The following is a 22,248-nucleotide window of genomic DNA, read 5'->3' on the forward strand; positions in this document are numbered from 1 at the left end:
AAAACTCTTTCCTTACTGGAAACAGTTGTCTTCCAATTAAGTTTTCAGTAATTAACATAATTTGGAGTGGGGGAAAAACAGCCAGCCCACAAATTAAAAATTTCACCGCTCTAATTAGAGATGGACACAAAAAAGTTACATGTGAAAACAGGTATGGATAGTTTTCAAGGTTAAAAAAACCTTGACAAAAAGCTGATTACAGTCACGCCGATCATTAAAGCTTTATTCTAAACCTTGCATAGTTTTTCCTTTACAGAAACAACAGCCACACAACCCATACTTCAAACTGAAATCACATTAATTAGCTAGGCTGCAAAGTTTCAAAGCATACCAAATGCTTACTAGAGCCCACTCTGCCATTGTGTTTAGCTTTGAAAACAAGTGGTGATGAGGGAAATCTACATGATAAGCATACTTCAGCTATAGCAAAAAGGTTTTAGTCTGCCTAGAAATTGGCAACCGCTGGCTGTGTTTTCTATACTTTATGTTATGTTTCTCTGCTCGCTGGAACGAATTGGCTGCTATGAATGAAAAGAAACTTTGCATCTAATCAGTGGCATGAATTTAGACTGAAAGCTGCTGTGCGGGACTTGTATGAAAAGCCTGGGCCCTCTGCCATCCTTGTGCTTGTGAATGGAGCGGCGTGAGCCACATGCCCTGCTCCTCCTCCCCCCCGGCTGGGGCCTTCGCCCTTCCCTGCGCTGGGGGACTGGGGAACCAGCCCCTCACTGGTGCAACGACCATGACCCAGAAAGGCATTCAGTGCCATCAATGCACTGATGAGAGATCTCAGCTGCGCTTCCCATCCTGCTGCTTTCACTCCTGCTTTCTAAATCAACTCATGAACCAATGGCGAGGGAGCCCCCCGTGCTCACTCCCTTGATAAATGGGCCCCTAAACTGATCTCTGACCTCCCTGCATACTTTTCCTAAGTTACTGCTGACCCCAGAGGCTCTGCAGCCCACTGTCCTCAAAGGTTTGAATTTGGGTTTGTGTCAGGACATACTGATCAAGAAGAAAAAACAAACCCATGACTTTATTACCATACAATTACTCTAACAGCAAAATCCCATACAATTACTCTAGCCCTCTGGGAGCAAAATCCCTATTCTTCTATTCACTCATAAGGACTACCATATGCTTTTGATTACAGCACCACATCCAGTGAGTTTTCAGGACATACAAAACAATATAAAATCTATTAGGTAAATAAAATTTCCCATTTTCTTCAAAATTATTATTAGATGTCCTACTTAACAAAAAAAAGTTCATAACACACTAAATTTTACATATTAACTACTACTGCTATTAAGTAATTCAGAGCTGAGTCAGACTTGGAATACATGCTATTAAAAATTCCAAAGAACAATCACAATGTCTGTTTCAGATGTGTATTGTTTAGTTCTCTTCTACAGTCTATGTTCAAATAGTGCTTAGATTGACTTCAATAAAGCATCTCTCATATTTAAAACAGTAGAACTGCAAAATGCCATCTTTTTTCTGTTGAATACTGTATTAATGGTTTTCTTCCATTTAAAATATTAATATACTAAGGTGCCTAGCACATAATTCAAGCTTATCACTTCAGTTTTCAGAAACTTCTCTGTATAATATCCATGTTGTCCCATTCCAGAACTGCTCTTAGTATATGCCTACCCAAAGAATTTATCCAGATATGTTTCCATTCAGAATGTAAATATAATTAAACCCCGGCGCTTTTACATGTTTCATTAATGCACATTTCTCTTTTGCTAAATTACTTTTAAAATCATCCCATTTTATTAAACAAAATATACTGTAGTGCATCTCAAGTAGCCTACAGCTAAATGAGGACCTGAACAGATCACTCCCAAACTGTGAAGGAAGCTTCTGACTCTGAGCAAGAGGAAGGTTACTGATCTCTACTTCATGCAAGGAACCTTTCCCAAGCAGAGGACCAGCAGGACTCCAGAGGAAGCTTCCCTCATCACCTCTCTCCATCCAACCCACATGGCATCTCGTTGTCCCTTAGTCAAAGATGCATTAGACAGCAAAACTACAGATGAAGAGTGAAGTGCTTTGCCAAAAGCTGAGAGAGAGGATACACTGGAAAACCAATGGACTTCTAGTGAGATCGCTCCCCTTCCATGTCACATCAGTAAAACATATTCCCTGGCTGTTGCAGAAAAATGGGACTGGTCAAGCACAGACAACCATGGAAGAAAGCAGAGTGAGCACTAGTATATTGGTTTGGTTAACTGAAAGAACAGGGACTGGCAACGTTGTGCCTGATCTCATAACACTGTTGCACAAATTATGTCTTTATCTACAACACTGGGAGATGCTCTACAATGAAAAAAACCTACATATGATGACAAGGAAATCACCCCAGAGGAGTAACAGAGTTAGCAGAAATTCAGCAGACACCAGTCCCTGGCACTGTGAGGACAAATCTTCCCCTGCTCTTCTCTGTCCAACAGACCCGCATTAACATGAGCAGCAACGTACAACTCCAGTAATTGTGTTTAAGCTGAAAAACATACATTGTGACACGTAAACTGATACTCACCTCTGCATAAGTCATTAGCCTTTACATCCAAAGCACAAGTCTCTACTGCTTCAGACCAGCTGGTAATAGTAATAGATTAAGTACGCCTTGGAGTTTACCAGAGCACGGAATTTCACTTTCCTAGTATTTCATTACTATTTCTAAATAACCAGGAACAAACAAGACGACCTAGAAACCCAGAATTTCAGTGCAAGCTTTTTATGCAGAATGCACTCAAGTGTTTTTATCTTTTGATTTCTGCTTGCAATTCACTGGCTTTCTTTTGGCCTGCTCTTGCTTGCTCGCTGTTTCCACTGCTATAATCCACTCCCAGCTCTTAATTCAGTTGACTTGTGCTATTTTACCCTTTTCCCCTGATCCTGCATTTATGAACATACTCATCATGTGGGAAAAGAGTCAAATTCTTTCCCAATCCAACTTTCAGGTTTGGTACTGAAAGGGTGCACGCTACCAGAGATGCAACTGCTTGGAAAATCCTGCTCAAGCCGGTGGCTCTGGACTGGAACAGGCACAGCAGCTGCAGCAAGGTGGCAGATGAAGAGTGAAATCAGTGCAGTGGTGCACAGGGTGCCAAGAATACTGAGTGCAAACAAATTCTGTGGGCAGTGATGGTGGAGGCTCCTAATTAGCCTCCCCTGTAGCACTGCCGAGCTTTTCGCTTGGTTGAACTGACTGGATTCGCACACAAGAGTAAAAGCCTGGTCTCTGACATTAGGAAAATAACCCCACTGCATCCTTCACTTTGTCTCTCCCTCATGTTTAATGAAATTCTATGAAATATGAAGGGGTCAGTTTCCTGACCAAACAGACAGAAAATTATGTTCTTGCACTGCATCTGTTTGTTAAAAGCAAATGTACTGTGCTTTACTGACTTGGCCACAAAACAGTAAAGATAAGCATTTAATTTGTGCTAAGTGCTTAAATATATGCAGAAGGATGTTAACACCCTGTGTGCTGCACAAAATCAGCATTATCATGTTTTCTCAATATTATGAAGTTATTAAAATACAGAACTTTAAAAATCACTTTTAGCCTTAAAAACTTTAAATGCTACACCATGAGATCAAATGAGTGGGATTTTTATAAATTAAATCAATAAAGCACTATCTAGGTATACCCCTCACTAACAGAGAGCACATACATCTCTCTGAAAGTCATCAGTTTATATTTTAAATATTGTTAACACCTGAAGCACTGTGCTTTCTCCTATCACACTGCTGTATTTTCCCTGCAATATCTTAAAATTAACCAGACCTCTCCTTCACCTGTTTCAAAAATCAGTTACCTCCTCTAGGCCCTCAAAGCCTGCTCCTCTTTCCCCCACCAATGTTGCTGGCTACTTTTTCGTACCACTGATCCTGCTCAACTGAATGGTGGAGCAGCCTTTCACATCATGTTTTCTTGTACTGTGGTAGGCCAATCTATGTTAGAAAGAACTAGCTAGAGGTTCAGACATGTCACTAAGACAATTAAATTTAGCCCTTGTGCTATTTCTCTAACCAAATCCAGGACACCCATAGAAAGCCTCCAGCATTCATAAGTACACACTCAAACTTTGTTACCCAGAACTCTTTAAATGCTTGGGCAAAGAAAATAAAATTCTAGACACTCAAGTCTCCTATTTTGCAATTTGTATTTGGCTGGGCTAGGAGTTTTTGTAGCATTCCTCAGCATCTGTCTCTGCTCCCTCCCAGCTTTGATTCAGCAATGACTCCAGATGCCAGTTGTCAGAATACCCACCTCACAGCAAGTGGCACCTCTGACAGGAACAGTATGGATTGAGTTCCAGTTGTTCCAAACAATGGAAGTCTGAATGCACCATAAACAACAGGCAAGTCTCAGAATAACTCTGGCATTTTGAGAATGCTTACCATTATGTGTTATCCAGCACTATTATCAGGATACACAATCTACAATACACATTAAGAGTCTTCTTAGCTAATGTAAATTTGGACATTCAAAGTAAATATTTATTTAAACTAAGACAAAGCACTTCCATTATGACACTAGAGTTCCAGGATAATGTTAACTTCTTTTTGCTTTTTTGAGCATATACAGTAGCTCCAGTAAAAGCCTTTACAAACACAAACATTAAGTACGCTTCTGGAAACAAGTATTTTATTCATGGTCACTTAATGAACTCATTTTTTGGTTACCAAAGAGAGGTGGCAAAAGCTGTCTTCTTTCATTCATACTAGAAGCAGGCACAAAAGACTGAAAGTAAAAAAAAAAAATAATATGAATAAAGGAGTTCTTCACAGCATAAGGAACAGTTTTCAATGGAAATCTAAAGTGGTAAATTTATAGATAAATCTGGCAGAAATCTTCTGAAGTAACAGGAAATAGGGAAAGAATGCCAGGAGGCCTGCATGGATGAACAAGTAGCCCTTGGACAAACTTAAACACAAAAAGGTAGCTTAAAATGGGTGGGAACAGGGAAAGGCAGCCGAAGAGGAATACAGAGAAATTCTCCAAACATGATTAGAAAGTTAAAGTAGTGGCTGAAGTAAATCTGGCCAAGGACATCAATGGTAACAAAATGAGCTTCCTTAAGTACCTCAGCAACAGAAGAGTAGAGAAAATGTGGGGTCCTCTCAGGAAGGATACCACTGGTAACCTGGTTACCAGGACGTGGACAAGGCTGAGGCACCCAATGCCATTTTTCACCTCTGTCTTCACCAGCAAGTATCCCGGCCACATTACCCGAGCTGCAAAAGGTGGAAGCAGGAACTGGGAGAGTGAAGCTCTACTCACTGCAGGAGACTGGGTTTGAGAAGATCTAACAACACACTGGAACAGGCTGCCCAGGGAGGTTGTGGACTCCACCTGTTGAAGGCAGACTAAAGGAGACTTCGACCAACCTGATCTAGCAGAAGGTTTCCTGCCCATGGCAGGGAGGCTGGAGATAGATGATTTTTAATATTCCTTCCAATCTAAATTATTCTATGATAACACCAATAAAGAAACAAGGGACAAATCTATTATTCAGCTTTTAGGAAGGGTATTTAACTTAATTCAGTTATGTTAAGCATAATAACTGAGCAAAAAAAAAGGAACAACACAAAGCCTCCTACCCAAGTTTGTCTTCATCTATTTACTAGCAAGATAAACAACTCCTGACATAGGCATCTCTAGTAAATGCCTCTCATTAGGACTGACCCCCCCCAACCACTCTCATAGATATATATCAGAAAGCCATAATTATATTTTTATTCATATTTAGCACAGCTTTACATGCCTCTAAAACAAAACTGAAAAGAAAATTTGTATTAGAATGTCAACAGCAGCTCATTCCCTACCTCACCCTAAAATCTAAGGAAAGCTTGTTTTCCCAAAATTTCCATTTCAGTGGACATACATAAGCAAGTATGAGCATACAAATTTAGAAGTCTGTTGTGTAAAAGTTCACTTTCAGAAAATTTGGAACAGTCTAATGTACTTTCATTCTTCATTTATCAAAGTACTTATCACTGAAGACATTCTCTCTCATTAAGGGAAAAACCAGACAAAGACTTTTTAATTAAAAAAAAAAATCAAAGCCCCTGTTGGGCAGGAGCAGCAGTATCTAATTCTCCAAGGCCAGGTGGCAAAGACCTGAGTACTAGCTATTAAAAGAGCAGTAAAAAGGTAAGAAGTCAACGTGCATGCAAAGTGCCTTGCCTAAGTCTGTCCCCATGTGAATGGGGGTGGGTAGCAGAGTGCTGGCAGTTTTTACTGAACAGTTTTCACTCTGCACCAGAAGCACCGGAGATCTGAGGAGAATCTGAAATGCAACCAGCAGTCTGGTTCCTCAGGTCTTTGTCTTAGCCTGGGCACAGAATCAGGCTGTCTTACAACTTATGTTAACCATACCCACATCTTAGGTCTGGTCATGATTCATCATGGCTTTAAATCTATTGTAATATTTGGTGCATGCATGTAAATCAGAATTAAATATACACTCGGAACAGAGTGCTAGATATGTCTGTATATGACAATCTGCTGAAGTAGAAACTAATTTATAAAGCGAAGGGACAAGTCTTTACATAGAAAGGCAGTATTTGATAGCACCTCATGTAGCCACTTTTCCTAAATGGGAAAATTTGTGAAACAGTAGTCCCTCAAAATATTGGGGTTTATTGTAGCAGCAGAAACTTTCAAAAGGCCAAATATATTAGTTTAAAATGCTTCAATTTCTCTTCAAACCTTACTAGTGGAATTTGGTTGCATGTGGAAAATCTGCAGTTCATGTACATTTTTCATTAACCAAAAAAAAATCTCAAATCTTTCACTGTACAAGACTTCATACTGCAATAAGGATATTAATTATGCTAATATTTGTTTCCCATCTATAGTGCACAGTAAGGCTACTGCTGCCCTATTGACAATGAATGTTGCAGGAGATGGTGAATGGTTATTGATAGATGACTGGACTTGAGATAGGTGCAAGACAAAACCAAGTAAATAAATTTGAAAAAATGGAAGAGTAAAGGGTCAGCAACAAGAATTGCTGTGATATACTGGTAAATTCCTTTTCAAAGTCTGTGACATAACTGTAGTAAATGCTTTTTTTGTTACCACTAGTCAGAATATGAGAAATATTTACTCTTATTAAAAAGCAATTCAAAGAGTCTTTTAATTTTAATTTTTTTAATAAAAAGTGAAACTAAAAGTTTTAGAAAAAATACAAAAAAGTCAAAAATAGGAAATTCAAAGCACTGGATTATCCCAGAGCTGTTTGGTGGCTGGGAAACAACAGGAAAAGGACTGGAATAGCCATTACAGCCTTTACTGCCATGGTACATTAAGAAAGACAACAGCATACAAAGAACAAACATTTTAGACACAAAATAACATTTTGCCAAAGCCCTGTTTTACATCTAACAGTTCTCGCAGTCAAAAGCCAAATTGCACTTGGCAAGTAAATATGGGGAATTTTTCATTACAAAGATATGCAATATGCAAATGCATAATGGTCGTCATGGTGGTCATATTTTAATATTTTTTTTCTTACTGTAATAAGAATACCTCATTTGGTCCAAACACCAAGCTTTTTTATTAGCAAAATCTACAAGTGCAAAAATTGTTACTTTTTGTGTTGGATGCTGCTGCTGTGTATTTCCAGTACACATTTCTCACAGGATGCCCAAATAAACTTCAGTTGGTCCTTCATTTTTTTATCCTTCACGATACAGCAGCTTCCAGCATCACTTGCTCACAAATACTGTATAGTGGTCTACATAAAATCTGTTTAAATATCAGGACAACTGAGTATTTTATGTAATACGGCACTGATAACCATTTTAAAGTGGCATTTGTATACCAAATAAATTTGACAGAGAAACAAGAGAACCTTGGTTAACTACTTCACCAGAAAATTTTGACTCAGACTCAAAAAAGTGTGTGAAGGAATCATAAATATTTCTCAGTGAAGAACTACCCTGCAAATTTCTTTGGAAAACCTATGCTTTACTGGATTGCATGTGTTGAAAAGTGCATTACTAAATCAAATTTAATAACTTAATGAGATTGAGTTTTAACTAGTCAACTTAATTACTTGTAATTGATAGTGTAACAGATGATAAACTACTGTAACTATGAAGTCCAATTTTACTTACAAAAAAAAAATTTTTAACTTGAAAGTCTAAAAGTTTAACTTGGTCTTCAGAATGAAATTATGAAGTAATTCTACCAGTAGTACAGCTCCTGTTCAAATTTATCTTCATGTATTCCAATTAAAATAATCTTTAATCATGGCTGATGGTCATCTCCCACAACTCATAGGAATGTTCTATAACACAAGTATGTGAAATTTAAAGACATGCAATCTCTTTGGAACTTACAGGCTGAATATTGACTAAAAAGATTTTCACAGTATTTTCGGAAGGCCAGAGTCTTTGTCTTTCCCTACCTATGGAAAACCACAGCTTATATTGTAGCAGTATCAGCATAATTTATCCTCACCTTCACATGAAAATTTCAACAGAGTGTTTGCTGAGACACTGATTTACCAGACTTCCCCAGTTTTGTCCTGGCACAGCAGACTAAAAACAAAGCATGTTTCCTTTTTGCAGTTCAAATCCTTACTACTATGAAATCTTCCAAGTCTACTAAATTTGTATTCTGCTCTGCCTTCCTTTTGAGGATATCAGCCAGGCCCAAGCTTTATTTCATCACCTATCTAAAACTACTCTAAACACAGCATAATCTGAGTGTTTAGAGAGAGGCAACCAGAAGCATTCCCTGCTGTCAATTTGCTATTTCTAAGTGCAAATACTGAGATGTAATTGAGACGGATAGAACTGATGGTAAATTGCCTTAAGACATTTTAAGAGTGAAGCACTGTGTTTCAAGAGAGATGGCAGCATCTTCATACAGTAATGACAATTCAGTTCTCTGTGCAGCCAGAGTGGGAATGAAGATCTTCCTTGGTAAGGGTTGAAGACCACTTCATTATCTGCAGAAAACAGGAAACTTTCCTTGCCATTGTTTCTGTCTGGTCTGATGATTGTAACAGTTCAGTACAACTAAACACGGGAAAAAGTCCCTTTATTTCCTGTGAGGACAACCTTGTAGCATATGGGAAGAAATTAACACACTCATACGGAATATAACTGCCAACTTCCAGGCATTATTCTTAATAAACAGGATCTCATGCAGTGTCAAAGAGATAAATGAACCCTTAAGTAAATTAAAAGTTATTGCTATCAGCTCTTCACTCTTCTGGCCCTACCCACATAAAGAATCCTTCCAGGTATATTACAAGATATTTAAATGTGGTCTACAACCAATTAATTTAGTAATTTCCATTCATTATTTTCAGTATCATTATTATTCATGGTGTTTATGTGTTATTCTGTGTAACTGAACTACAGAACCAATATCTTAATAGAAAATGAACCTTTCCACTTAGAGAAAACAACGGACACAATCCTTGTACCTAATATGTCTCCACTGTAACTCTAAGCCACAGAAAGATCTCAGCTCTGCCAAAAATATTTCCAACATTATGGAAGTAATCTACAACTTAGCACTTTTGAAATGTTCCATCAGGCACACCCTTCTGAAAACCTGGAGGTCTCTTCCACTGATAAAAGAGATTAACTAAAGAGAGCTCACATGCTGCTCCTGCCAATAAAAAAATTCTCAATTATCTCTTGATAATTATTGAAATTTCATACTTTATCATAAAAGCAAATTAGCACACAATAACCAAATTCAAAGATAAATGGTATTTTCACACCTCAAGATGACTGTATCTGCAGATGTCTAAGAAACACTGCAATTGTACTGCTCCACACTCACAGCAAACATCCAATAACATAGTTAACTTCTGGGACCATGAGCAGCATTTAATTTGACACTGCAAAACCCAATGATGCCTGCCTTATTGACACACATACTACAGTATGACGAAATCTTATCACATACTTGCCATGTTTCAAAGGGGATTTTTGTGCAAGTTTTCATTTTCAGAACTAATTTTAGTAACCCTTTCCTCTTCCTTTTCAAACTTGCTAGTGTATTTTTCCTTTATATTTTCTCCTTCCTATTTCCAGAGCACAGAAATGTAATCTCATAACTCTTACTGTTCCTAATTATTCCTGGTTGGCTACTTAATCCTTCACTGAGATCTCTTTCTAGATCTTTTCTCCATTCACACAGCAAAACAGAATTGTAAGAAAAAGCAAATGGCAGCTGCAAGTCATCCTTCAAGAATTTTGGCCAATCTCTAAAAATACCACTTTTGAAATTTAAAAGTAAGTATAGAGGTAATAAAGGGCCCAAGTAAGGTGCTAACTATGCACTGCAGAAGGATAAACAGAATTCTAACACCTTTCAGTCAAGAAAGATGTTATTATGACAAGTATGAGGTACTGAATTATGACAAGAAAAGTCGTAATTCAGTACCTCAAACATCTATCACACACATTTGGGGATGTTAGCTCTTGCCCTCTGAAAACTGCAAAAGACTTAGAACAAAACTCGGCAGAAGATAAGGATACTGACACCAGAAGAACTTATCACAAAGGAATTGGAAAGATGATTAAAAGTATGAAAGGGGTTTCATAAAAAGAATAAATAGATTTCCAATGAGAAAAATAGCTATGTAAGTACTTAGCACATTTTTGAGACAGGATATTTAAAATGCGCAAAAGGAATTCTTTTATGGGACACACATTCAGAAGTTACAGGTGCCAAAAAAATACACAAATACAAAAATAAAGTAATCAAACTCAGAAATCACTTAGTTTGCAGCAAGGTACTTCACCTACACTCTTCAGGAGAGACAGCCCCCAGTCACAAAGCACAGACTCTCCAAATAATGCTACTACTTAATATTATTAAAAAAAAAAAAAAAACAAAACTACTGTGTGTTGTAGTTTAGCAATGGTATTCCCCAGTTTAGTGCTCCCACTGAGACCACACATCACTGATTCACTGCTCCCTGCTCCCCCCTCCCCTTGTGGTGGGCTAAAGAGGAAAATTTGAAGCACAAAAGGTAAAGATCACAGGTTGAGATAAGAACAACGTACTGGAAACAGCAATGAGATAAGAAAATAAACAGTAACAGCAACATCACTAATGGCAGAGGGCACAAGAAACAGGTGAATGATTCAGATGGAAGCAGCAGCACCTGACCACTGCCTCCACCAGGCTACCCTGACCAGAATGGACCCCTTTATCCCAAGAGATTCCCTTTTCCCCTCTCCCACTGATGATTTGAGATGGTAAGGAATAATCTCCATGTCCTAGCCATGCCCCCTCCTGTCTGCTGCAAAAATTAACCCTGTCCTGGCCAGAATCAGGGCAGTGGGCTAGACCTTTTCTTAAATCTGTCACAGCAATGCACAGGTTCCTTCCAGCCCATCTCATTTTAGTCATTATCATACTCTGCAAGTTCATTTTTAAGTAGTATTTTATCATACCTTTCATGAACAAAAACCAACAGACACTAAAAGGAAGCAGCTCTCATTATAAATGTAGGGTGGCCATTTTTACAAAGGCATTCTTTGAATCAGACTTATTTATTGCCTTCCTGCTTCTTATGGCTTCTGCAAAATAGCTCTCCCTCCCAGACAACAAAAAGATAAATACAAGCTATTCAGCCACAAACACTTTACAAGTGACACAACACTAACTCTAACACTAACTAAAAAAGGTGTGTGCCAGTTTTTTCCCCTCCACCTTGCCAGGCTGTGGTATCATTTGAAGGAAAGTGGTGCCTATACACTGCAGAGCTCCAGGTGCTGCCACATCCATTTAAGTCTCAAATGCCTCTGTGACTCTTAGAGCAAAGACCACACTCACATTACACAGTCAGAGGATGTCTCAAAGCATTCAATTGCATGCTATTTCTTCTAGGAATACAGATACCTTACCCAAAGAATATAAGGATATGGAGTAACTTAGCACATACTAAGAAATAAAATGAAGAGGTTTTCCGGCCTTGTTGCACAAATTCATAGCATCCCAGACATCAATCACTCTGTCACAACATATTTGATTTAGACATAAAGAGACTGGGATTGTTAAGTCAACATGTAGGAACACATTCATCCCTCACTCTAGGAATTACTCCTTTTAAACAGCCTTAGAAAATTAAAAATTTATTTCAGAGGTAAAATTATGAAGTATGGTTTTAATTTAAATTCACCATCATATTAATTGATACTGGTCACTTACTCTAGTTATTATAATAGGCAAAAATAGATTTAGAAAGTAAACATGCCAATACATATCATGTATTTAACATCCAGGCACAAGTATCAGCAGCCACAGAGAAATCTCATTTTGAAGTGAGAATTCAAATAAAACTTCCCTAGGAAGGTCAAGGATTAGATTATTTATTCTGCTTCACTCATCAAGATATTATCAATTTGTCAAGGGGCCTGCATCATACAAATTACACTGAAATAAAGAAAGCCACCTTACTACAATGCATTATGTTTTTTCCAGTACTCACTTCAGTTCTGTTTCTCCTACGCATTCCCTTCATGTTCTTCAGCCTTGAACTTGAAAGCTCATCAGGGATGCCAGATGACTTGGCAGCCAGACTGCCAAAAGCACAATGGACAATCTGGAGGTCTCGTGGGGTCTAAAATAAGTGTCAACCAACCCCTAATTTCTCAGTTCTGTCCCTACAATGGGATAAACTCAACTGTGAGCAGCCTATGAGACAATCCCAGGAGCAATCAAGCTTGCACAAAATGAAGCTGGCTTTGAACAGTTGTCCTTGCAGCTTCTCAGACATTTTAAGCAGACAACCATTCTTTTAGCATCAATTATATATGAAGGGAAAGAGTTGCTTTGCTGTCAGAGTGGTGAACTGGGAATCAAGACATCAGATTACATTTCTGGTTCTGGCACAAGCTTCCACAGGGAGCCAAAAATCAAGATCTAAGTTTCCCATTTGTAGAACTACACAGGTTTGATTTATTCATGAAAGCAATGCACTAAGATATCTCTGAATAGAAAATAGTACAAAAGTGCCAGATTATCTGTTTCCTGAGCAAAAATAATACAGTTGATTTTTTTTAAAAAACCCAAAACTATGTACCTGAGTTTTCTCTTAAATTTTGAATAATTGCTTGCTGAACAGTACAGCCTGGCAACCTGCATTGCAATTTCAGAGTATAAAGGAAGTAGAGATGCAACCCTGAAAATTCTGTTCTCCTGAAACTGGCTGAAACTTCAAGGCAGTCAGCCTTTTTTCTGTCATAGCAATAAATTGCAAACTGATGACTCATAGAGGTTGGAAAGGAGGTCATCTGGCCCAATTGCTTGAACAGAGCAGTGTCAACTAGAACAGGTAGTCCAGTCTTGCCTAGATGACCTTTAAGCAAAATTTTAAAAAAGCCTCTGAGCAACTTATACCAGTTTTTGACCAGTTTTATTGTGAGCAGTATTTTTTCCTTTCACACCACGTTGCAGCTCCCATCTTCCATGGCCTCCCCTTCTTCCACTGTGCACTTCTGAAAGGAACGGGGCTGCATCTTGCCCACACCTATCCATCAGGGAGTTGTAGACAACAATAAAAATTCCACCCAAGCTTCTCAAGGCCAAAGACCCCTTGCTCTCTCAGCCTCTTTGCAGCAATATGGTCCTGGCCCCTCCTCACCTTGCTGGTCAGCACCAGATTTGTGTCAGTAGGTATAACTATTTCCTCAATTAGGGAGCTGAAAATGTGACTCTCAGAAGCCTCACACATGTAGAGCAGAGGGTAAAGAGCCACCTCCCTTCACCTGCTGGCAACACCCTTGCTAGAACAGTCCCAGGATGCTGATTCTTTCCTGCACTGAGAGTCTGCAGTGCTGACTCATATTCCAGTTCCTGCCCAGAAGTACTCCCAGAGTAACCCCTGTAAAGCTGCCTTCTAGCCCCCAGCCTGTACAGGTGAACTAGGTCATTCCATCCCAGGAACAGGACTCTACCACCAAAACACAGCACCCAGCACCAGATTCAGACATCTCCCGAACACCTCCAGGAGTGGTGACTCCACTTTGCTATCTTGATTCTTGTATTCCTCCTGAGTAGCCAATCCCACACCAACCCACATGTTCACCAAAGACAGCAACAATCCTGCTCAATCCCAAACAGAAAACTGAATCAATATACACATAGTTGAGTCCTAAAGCAAAAACAGTTAGATAAAATTTCTGTAAAAGATTATGCATGAGGATGTGAGTACAAGTATGTGAGTACAAGTGTCTTCTTTAAGACACTTGTATAAAAAGGTAAAGTCTTAAATAAAATTCATTACCTTGTTCAAGTCTGTATTTCACTCATGGGAAATCCAATTCCTTTCCAAACAGGGACATATACTTTACTTAGATATACACAGTTATAGCCTTCTGCAGATTAACAAATCATGCCAATCGGTATCTTAGGTCAACTACAGCCAGCTTGGATTTATTTTGGCCAAAGGACAGCTCCTTTTGGTTTCCCATGCAAAGAACTTTTCAATTTCTCACATGTTGTAATACTGTTACAATGACTGCAACCTTGTCTAATTGACAAAATTGCTCTTCATGCTAATCTTACCAAATAAATGCAAATCAACCTTGGGATGCCTGGTTTTTAAGCTTGGTGTTCATAAAATGGTGACAAAAACTACTACAAAATGGAGTTTAAAAATATGTCTCCATAAGTACTTGAAATTGTTGTCATTACATTGCAAAGGTTTCACATCATCGTCTCCAGGGAGCTTCATATCTCCTTGATGCTTCTTGTAGGCAGCTCCTCTAAGCACTGACTCTTCCTTCTCACAGCAGCCAGCAGACTCCAGATCCCCCACCCACCCAATCTGCTCTTTTATAACACTCTTCTTACTGGCTATAGGTGTGGCCTGTTAACATCAGGCCTGCTCCTAATCTTTAATAATTAACCCAGCTGCAACTCTTTAGGGGATAAGATTACTTTCTGTACTACCTTTATTTCCTTATATTCCATCCCCCTACATGAAATCACTGCAAACAGCATACTAATGAACAGCATTAGGCTGCATGGAATAACTTAAACCTGGATGTCCTGATCCATGGTCCCCCTCAAGTAGCCTCTTCTAAATTAGCAACTCACACTACAAATTTGTGAAACACATGTGCCAGGAGAGTTAGGACTGAGCTGTAACGCAGAGGAAAGAAATAAATGGAACACTGCAAATATTATTTATAAATACAGATAAATCATGAAGTTGTACAACATTTCTAAGCATATTATAGGCTTCAAAAGATTAAGTGTTAGTCTACAATAAGTCTTAAGAACAGATAAGTTTCTTAAATGCTATGGAACAAAGATTTCTCCTTTCAGTATTTTAAACTTTTCACTGAACAGCTCAACAAACCACCTTTCTTCCCAAAGAAGAGTTTTTCACAATACAATCTAAGTGCATCTGAGAGCAGTAAGAGGAAATACATTGAAAAGTATGAAACATTTGTCATTGTCTAGCCTAAATCCCTCCAATTCCAAACAAGATAAGATATGTACTCAAAAATTCTTCTGAAAAAACTCTGGGTTTTGCCATTGTCCTACATTGCACGAATTCTGTGCTCACCTAATAAAGACACTCGCACGAAAAAAAATCTTTCTTGCTAATCCACTCCATCAAGCAGAGTGTTCAACCTTGGGGCAGGTATTACAAAGAAATAAACAGCTTTTAAGCAGTTACCCTTACTCTGATAGGGACCACAGGTGGTGCCATGGATACAGAGAAGCAAAGTCAAATAAAAATAGAATGCCACACTCACATTTTTTGTTAACACTTCAGTAAGTTAAAAACAGAAATTGGAAGTGAATGGAAAAGATATTGACTTTCTATGGTAATTGTGTTTGCACTTCCTTTTGACTTTTCATGATGAAGTAGCCATAGAATGTTGTTTTTCTTTTCCTGAAGAGAAAGGAAATCACATAACCTTATCAAAAAATGCAGCCAGCTAAAACCCTTCCCTTCCATTCATTTAAATCCCTTTTATAAAATATAAATGCAATTATGAAAAGCACTATGAAGCCACTAATCATCACTGTAATTGAGATATACATATAACATATACAGTGAGTGGGACCAGATGATCCTTATGGGACCCTTTCAATTTAAGGTATTCTGTGATATATACACACATGCACACAAAAACAATACACACAGACACACTGTTTTTATATAAAACCACAGCCATAAAAGATCATTTATAAGTTGGGGTTTTTTTGTGGAAAGCCCAACATCTAACTTTATTATATAGCATAACTATTTGAGTAGCTTTCATCCAGAACATAAATCCTCTATAGCTAGCCAGGCTTAGTAACACTGAATTTGACTATAAAGGTTACCTGAAGTCTCAATTACTGTAATCACTTCTCCAAATAATTAGTCTGCTCAAAAATCAGAGAAATATTTATTGAGCCAAGAGACAGGGAATGTTCAGCAGGGGAACACAGAAGCCGAGGAGTCACACAGACACTGAAAAGGCTGCACAACAAACCTTATAAACAATATCTCTTTATACCAATTGAAAAGCAAGGATTCAGCTTCCCTTAACAGGGCACATTTAAAGAAAACCAACCATTTTTTCACTTTAGAGCAAGCAGAAGACAGTACAGTAGGTTGTAACAAAATCAAACTGATACTTGAGAGTTAACTGGCAGAAACATATATATTCACTGGGAGACTCTGTAAACCATACTGTAGTCTACATAATAAACTAGCTTTGTTTTTTTCCCCCAGCTGCTTCAAGATCTAACCAGCAACCCCAGCTGAGGCCGTGGGGAAGGCTTTCAGGAGTGCCAACATCTGCTTCTATTCCCATCAACGTCAAATTTGTCAGAACACAAAACTGTGCCAGAGAAACAATCGCTGCCATAGGAAATTAAACTCTACTTCCATGGATATCCCCTGAAGTACCAAGTGTAGCAGATTGATTACATTTCCAATTTCTATTCCAAAATAAAGTTTCTTTCTAAAAAATAGACATGTGTATTTTAAATGTGTATATGTATATATGTACATGCATCCTAAGATTCTTTATAGCCTGGTTTACCTTAGTGGCCAGTCAATTAGTGTAAATCACAAACATAAAAACTAAGCCTTATATCAGGTAATAAGGTGACAAATTAACCTAGCCACTTTTTAGCAACTCTTTACTATTAAATACTTTTTAATGTCTCATCAACCACAGCTTTACTGGTCTCTTTACTACTGCTATGTTGACGATTCAAGTGAGTACCCTGATTACACACTAAATGAAACTTCACATGAAAACACTCAGCAAATTACAAAAAAAAACCCAAATATTTTTTTAAGACTCTCATTAAAAAATCATATATATTCCCCAGCACAAAATCACAGACCAAGGAATCTTAGAAAAGTTTATGCAGTTTTGCTCCAGTTAGCTAGCCATAGAATAGAATCATTAATGTTGGAAAAGACCTCTAGGACCATCAGGTTCAACCAGTAACCCAGCACTGGCATATTCTCCACCAAACCATGTCCCCAGGTGCCACATCTGCTTCACATGTTTTGTGAACTCCTTCAGGGATGGCAATTCCACCACTTCCCTGGGCAGCCTATTCCAATGCCTGAACACCCATCCAGTGAATCAATTTTTCCTAATACCCAATCCACACCTTCCCTAGTGTAGCCTGGGGCCATTTCCTCTTGTCTTGGCACTTGTCAGCTGGGGAAAAAAGACTGATCTTTACCTCACTACAGCTTCCTTTCAGGTACTTGTAAAGGGTGATAAAGCTTTCCCTCAATCTCCTTTTCTCCAGGTTAATTGTGCTTAAAGGACAACGTAGGAAATGTTCCTTATGTTTACACAGATCACAGTAAATATATATTTGGTCATTTGCTATAAAGCATGAAGGAGATAAGGTACAAATTGATAATGTTACAACTTTTTTTAAAGCATATTTACTATAAGTACTTTACAATAAGTACATAAGGTAATTATTAATTATTCAGTCACACAGTTGGATGACATGGAATTATTTTATACAGTGCAAATATTCATCAACTATTACTTTCTGTCCCCTCCAGAAAGTTAATTTTGATAAGAAAGAAAGATTTTCCTCTATTCTTGCAAGTAAGCCTTCTCTTTCATTGGAAAGCAAAGATTTTGCCACAGGAAAATGGTATTATCATCAGCAAGAACATCCAGAAGCAGAAAAAGTCCAATTGCTAATTTAGCCAATAAAGCATCAACTGTTCATAACAGAATATTGTAGCTTAGTAAAAATATAAACTTCTGTCTACAGATATAATTTTAAAAGGTCTTTTGGTGTCTTAAGTAAATTCTTCCATCACTTGTTACTTTTAAGAAATGCTAGAAGGAACAAAAACTCTGATATTGCAATGGCACTCTAAATGTTATAATGAAACATCTGAAGGAAAAGAATAAGCATGAGTATATTTATTCATAATTTCCTGTGCATGCCTCCTCCTTCCAACATTGCTGCAACTACTGGGTGACTTAAGTTTATCCACCTCACTTATGTTTACACATCCCACTGCAATTGGCCCAAAATTGTTATTGCTGAGATCTCAACACTACTACAGTTTATTACTGAAAGATTCAGGAGACACAAAAGAATAATATTAATACAACCAGACCTTTTTCACTCAGATTTCTTTTGTGATGAGTGCAGACGTAAAACAATATACTGTATTTGCACAGCACAAAGCCAAAAAAGAAGAGGTGAATTAATTCACATGGGAATGACTACTCAGCTACTTCTACCTAATAAAGTTACATGTATATCAAATCTTCTGCTTTGCACCTTACAGTGTTACAGAATTTTGACAGAACATACAAGCCAAGCTACTTCTCACTGATAAGTGGAGGATGAGCAATCATAGAGTAGGAGGGGAAAAAAGACTTTAAATAACCAACCAGAAATCTGTTCTTTAATTACAACATAAAAAAAAGAACCTAAATAAATCTAGCATATAGTAGGTATGTTTCCAGAGTAGGAAAACCAGCAAAGCATTTCCCATGTTGACACAGACCAGCAAGTCACTTCCTCCTTATAACCTCTTCATTCTCCAGCCATGCACAGGGATTTTTTCATTTATGTAAATGAATACCCTATTTCCTATTAACTACAGTGAAAACTGCAGGTACTCAGAGCAAACTCTCAGGGACACTATAACTGGCTTCACCATCTCAGTCATAAAGGAAAGGTGGTTTCCACACAATGAGCTCCACTGACGACACTGAGATGACCTGGAAGTCCAGCTGTCAACTTTGGCTGGAACCATAAACCCCTCACTCAGTGATGGGTTTGATGGCTTACGTAAAATCAGTGTCATGGTCTCCATCCTGGCCCTAGTCCAGTGGCCCTCACAAATCCATCACTACACCTGATCTCAACAGCAGACCTAGCAGGTAGACCAAAGGAAAGCTCAGAAAGCTCAAACAAAACTGAGGTACAATTAGAACATGTGGCATTTCTCTGTGAAGGATTTACATCTCTGAACAGTCACTTGAACGGTGTCCACAACTGTTAATGAATCTGAAAAGTTGATGTAGAACCAAGTATTTAACACCAACCCTTCTTCCTTTCTCCACATGATTTATTTAGATCATCTTGATCCAAACTGCAAAAAGGCTTATTACTGAATGCAGTGTCTGGATAGAACTTGAAACACAGATTCTGATCCTTGGGAGAATTTGAGCACTTACTGCTTGAACTGAAATATCTATCTTATGTCTAAAACCTTAGAATTCAAAACTAAAGATATTACAAATTCTTCAAATTTGCTGAAATCCAAGACTCTGGCATACACCAAATTTGTGGGTTAAGATAGAATATGGAATAACATTTCCTTAGAAAAGTTTTTTTAAAAGTTTTTTTAAAAACCTGACCATTAAATGGAAGCAAGTAAAATAATTGCACACCGTCTTTTTCAAACATCCATCCTAAACTTAAAAAAAAAAAACCACCCCAACACATTGGACCATTTACCATTTTTCATGGTGCTGCTGAGGATAAACATATGGAGAAAATAAGCTACTCTGTAGATCCTATTTCACTCCAATGTCTGTGCTTTTATTCTCCCTGTCACAGCCAACTTAAGAATTTCCTCTTTCATGGTAATAAGCAGAAAGTCCACAATTCTCAAGGCAGCAAGGCAGGAAGTTTGCAGTTGGAAGGATTTCCCCTCTTCAATGGGACAGGGGAAGAGAAATGTATGATGGGGCTACTGTGAATACTTTTGCAATCTGAAGCAGCTGATTTGAACATATTTATCACATCAGAGCCCTAAAGTGATGCTACCGAGATCAGGCACAAAGGAAACACTGGCCACATCTGTTCTGCAATAATTTGTCCCTTTGACTTTTTGAGTGAGAACTCCTGCCTTTTGGACTAGGGTATTACCCGGCACCAACAATCCCATCAAATGTAGAAAGAAGCTCAAACAGTCCCAACAGAGCTCAGCAGAACGCAGGACGTTCCCAGCTGACCCCCTATCACAAGACGGGAGTGAACGCCACATGTGGCTTTAATGCCAAGCAGCTGCTGCACACCAGCACCCCCTCTGTCCTGCTGCCTCCCCCCTGCACCGCTGGGTTTCCAAGACTGTCGCAAGTAGTGGATACCCTACGGCATCCTAAAATGAACACAGGCCCCCTCGCCCGATAGGTTTGGGGGAGCCCAAACCCATCGCCCCCATCCGCTTCCACTCGCGGAGACGCGAGAGCATCAATGCCAAAGCGCGGCCGGGGCACGGGGGGCGAGGCGCGGAGGGAGGAACGCAGGACCCCTCTTCGGCTATCTCCAGACCTGTTACCCTCCCTCCCTTTGGGCAGCAGCTGGGGCTCAGCCCTGTCCCGGCTGGGCGCTCCCTGCCCCGCGGGCCCCGGCGCCGCCGCTCACCGACACCAGGAACTCCAGCGTGCCCACGTAGTCCCGCTCCGTCTTCAGCAGCTCGTTGAGGACGCACACGCGTAAGCGAAGCTGCTTCTCCAAGTCCTTCCCGCTCTCCCCCTTGCCTTCCCCCTTGCTTTCTTCTGTCATGGTGCGGCGAGGAGGATCGGTGCTCCCAGCCCGGCGCCTTCCCCGGCGCTGCGCTGCGGACAAGGACAACAAAGACCCCGCCAAGTTACACAGCGGGGCCGGGGCCGGGGCCGGCCGCTCCCCACCGCGCAGCCCCGCTCACCCCGCTCCGCCGCCGCCCGAGCTCCGCAGGCGACGAGCTGCCCCCGAGCGCGCTCCTTTCCCGTCAGGAAGGGGACACAGCCCGGAGGAAACGAGCGGTCACTGGTTCCCAGCTCGCCCTGCTAGCTGAGAGGTTGGAGAGCCTCCGCGGCAGCAGAGACTTGGACATTAATCAAAAGCTTTGTATCCATGTGACTCCAACCCCTTCCCCCCCTTCGCTAAATCTCAGGAAAAAGGAAAGGAAACAACTTCAGGGAGGATTGCGTGCCAGCTGCCTGTTTCGCACACAAGCTGCGATCTCCAGTTTGAGGCTAATTGGAGTCCTCCAACAACAGAGTAAAAGAATTATAAAAATGTCCCAGCGAGCTGGCTGGCGAGGGAATCGGCAGTTGTTTTTGTTTTGATTTTATCATCAGCAAAGAGCCATTTCAACTTCCCCTTCCACACCTTCCCACGAGATGTGTATTACAGCGTGTATCATAAATACGAGCTGTGATATTCTCCCGAGCAAACATACAGAGCTAAGCGTGTGCTGAGCAGGTACAGAGAAGTTCTTTGAAGATAGTGAGGGGATTTAGGTTGGCTGGTTTGTTTGTTTACTGAAACAAAGTGCTATAAACTCTCCAGGTTATACAGTTTTCCTATCTGCCTATCAGATTTGCATGATACATTAAAAGGATAAAAAATAATTCTGTAGGTATTTCAAACAGCCAGCAAAAAGTATACAGCTCCTTTAGGTGAGGGGAACTGATTTCTTGAAGACTGCAATATGTCAGGATGCTACCATGAGAATTTTAAGACCACTGATGGAAGCTGAAGTTTTCTCTGGGTAGCTTTTCAGTTTGTGACTGGAAAGAAAATGCAGGTCTTCAAACTTATAAATTCCATATCAACTATCTTTCTAAACTTGCAACATCCTGAAAGGACAGAATAAAATGAAAACCTGAGAGTAAAACTCTTCTACAGCTGCAGAACAAGTTGAGGCAGTGAGAGGAGTGAGAGGAATCCTTTGGTAGGAGAGAATAAGCAAAGACATTTGTGTTCTGATAACTAGTCATCATCAGGCTGTC

The 22,248-nt window shown here is 39.4% G+C and overlaps 1 protein-coding gene across 1 annotated transcript in view; it reads right to left on the minus strand.

Annotated features, from left to right (window-relative positions):
* The window catches only part of PREX2 (phosphatidylinositol-3,4,5-trisphosphate dependent Rac exchange factor 2), a 166,250-nt gene extending 144,965 nt beyond the window's left edge, over positions 1-21,285 (minus strand). The window contains exons 1-2 of the mRNA XM_054285170.1: positions 21,180-21,285; positions 20,897-21,090 (exon numbers count right to left, since the gene is read on the minus strand). Of these exons, the coding sequence (XP_054141145.1) occupies positions 20,897-21,037 (141 nt within the window). The 5' untranslated portion in view covers positions 21,038-21,090; positions 21,180-21,285. The remainder of the gene's footprint in view (positions 1-20,896; positions 21,091-21,179) is intronic.
* Positions 21,286-22,248: the final 963 nt, after the last annotated feature.

This window comes from Melozone crissalis, unplaced genomic scaffold (genome assembly GCF_028551555.1).
Source record: "Melozone crissalis strain CALT ecotype California unplaced genomic scaffold, PUWL_Pcris_2 ptg000042l_1, whole genome shotgun sequence".
In the NCBI taxonomy this organism is placed as follows: Eukaryota; Metazoa; Chordata; class Aves; order Passeriformes; family Passerellidae; genus Melozone; species Melozone crissalis.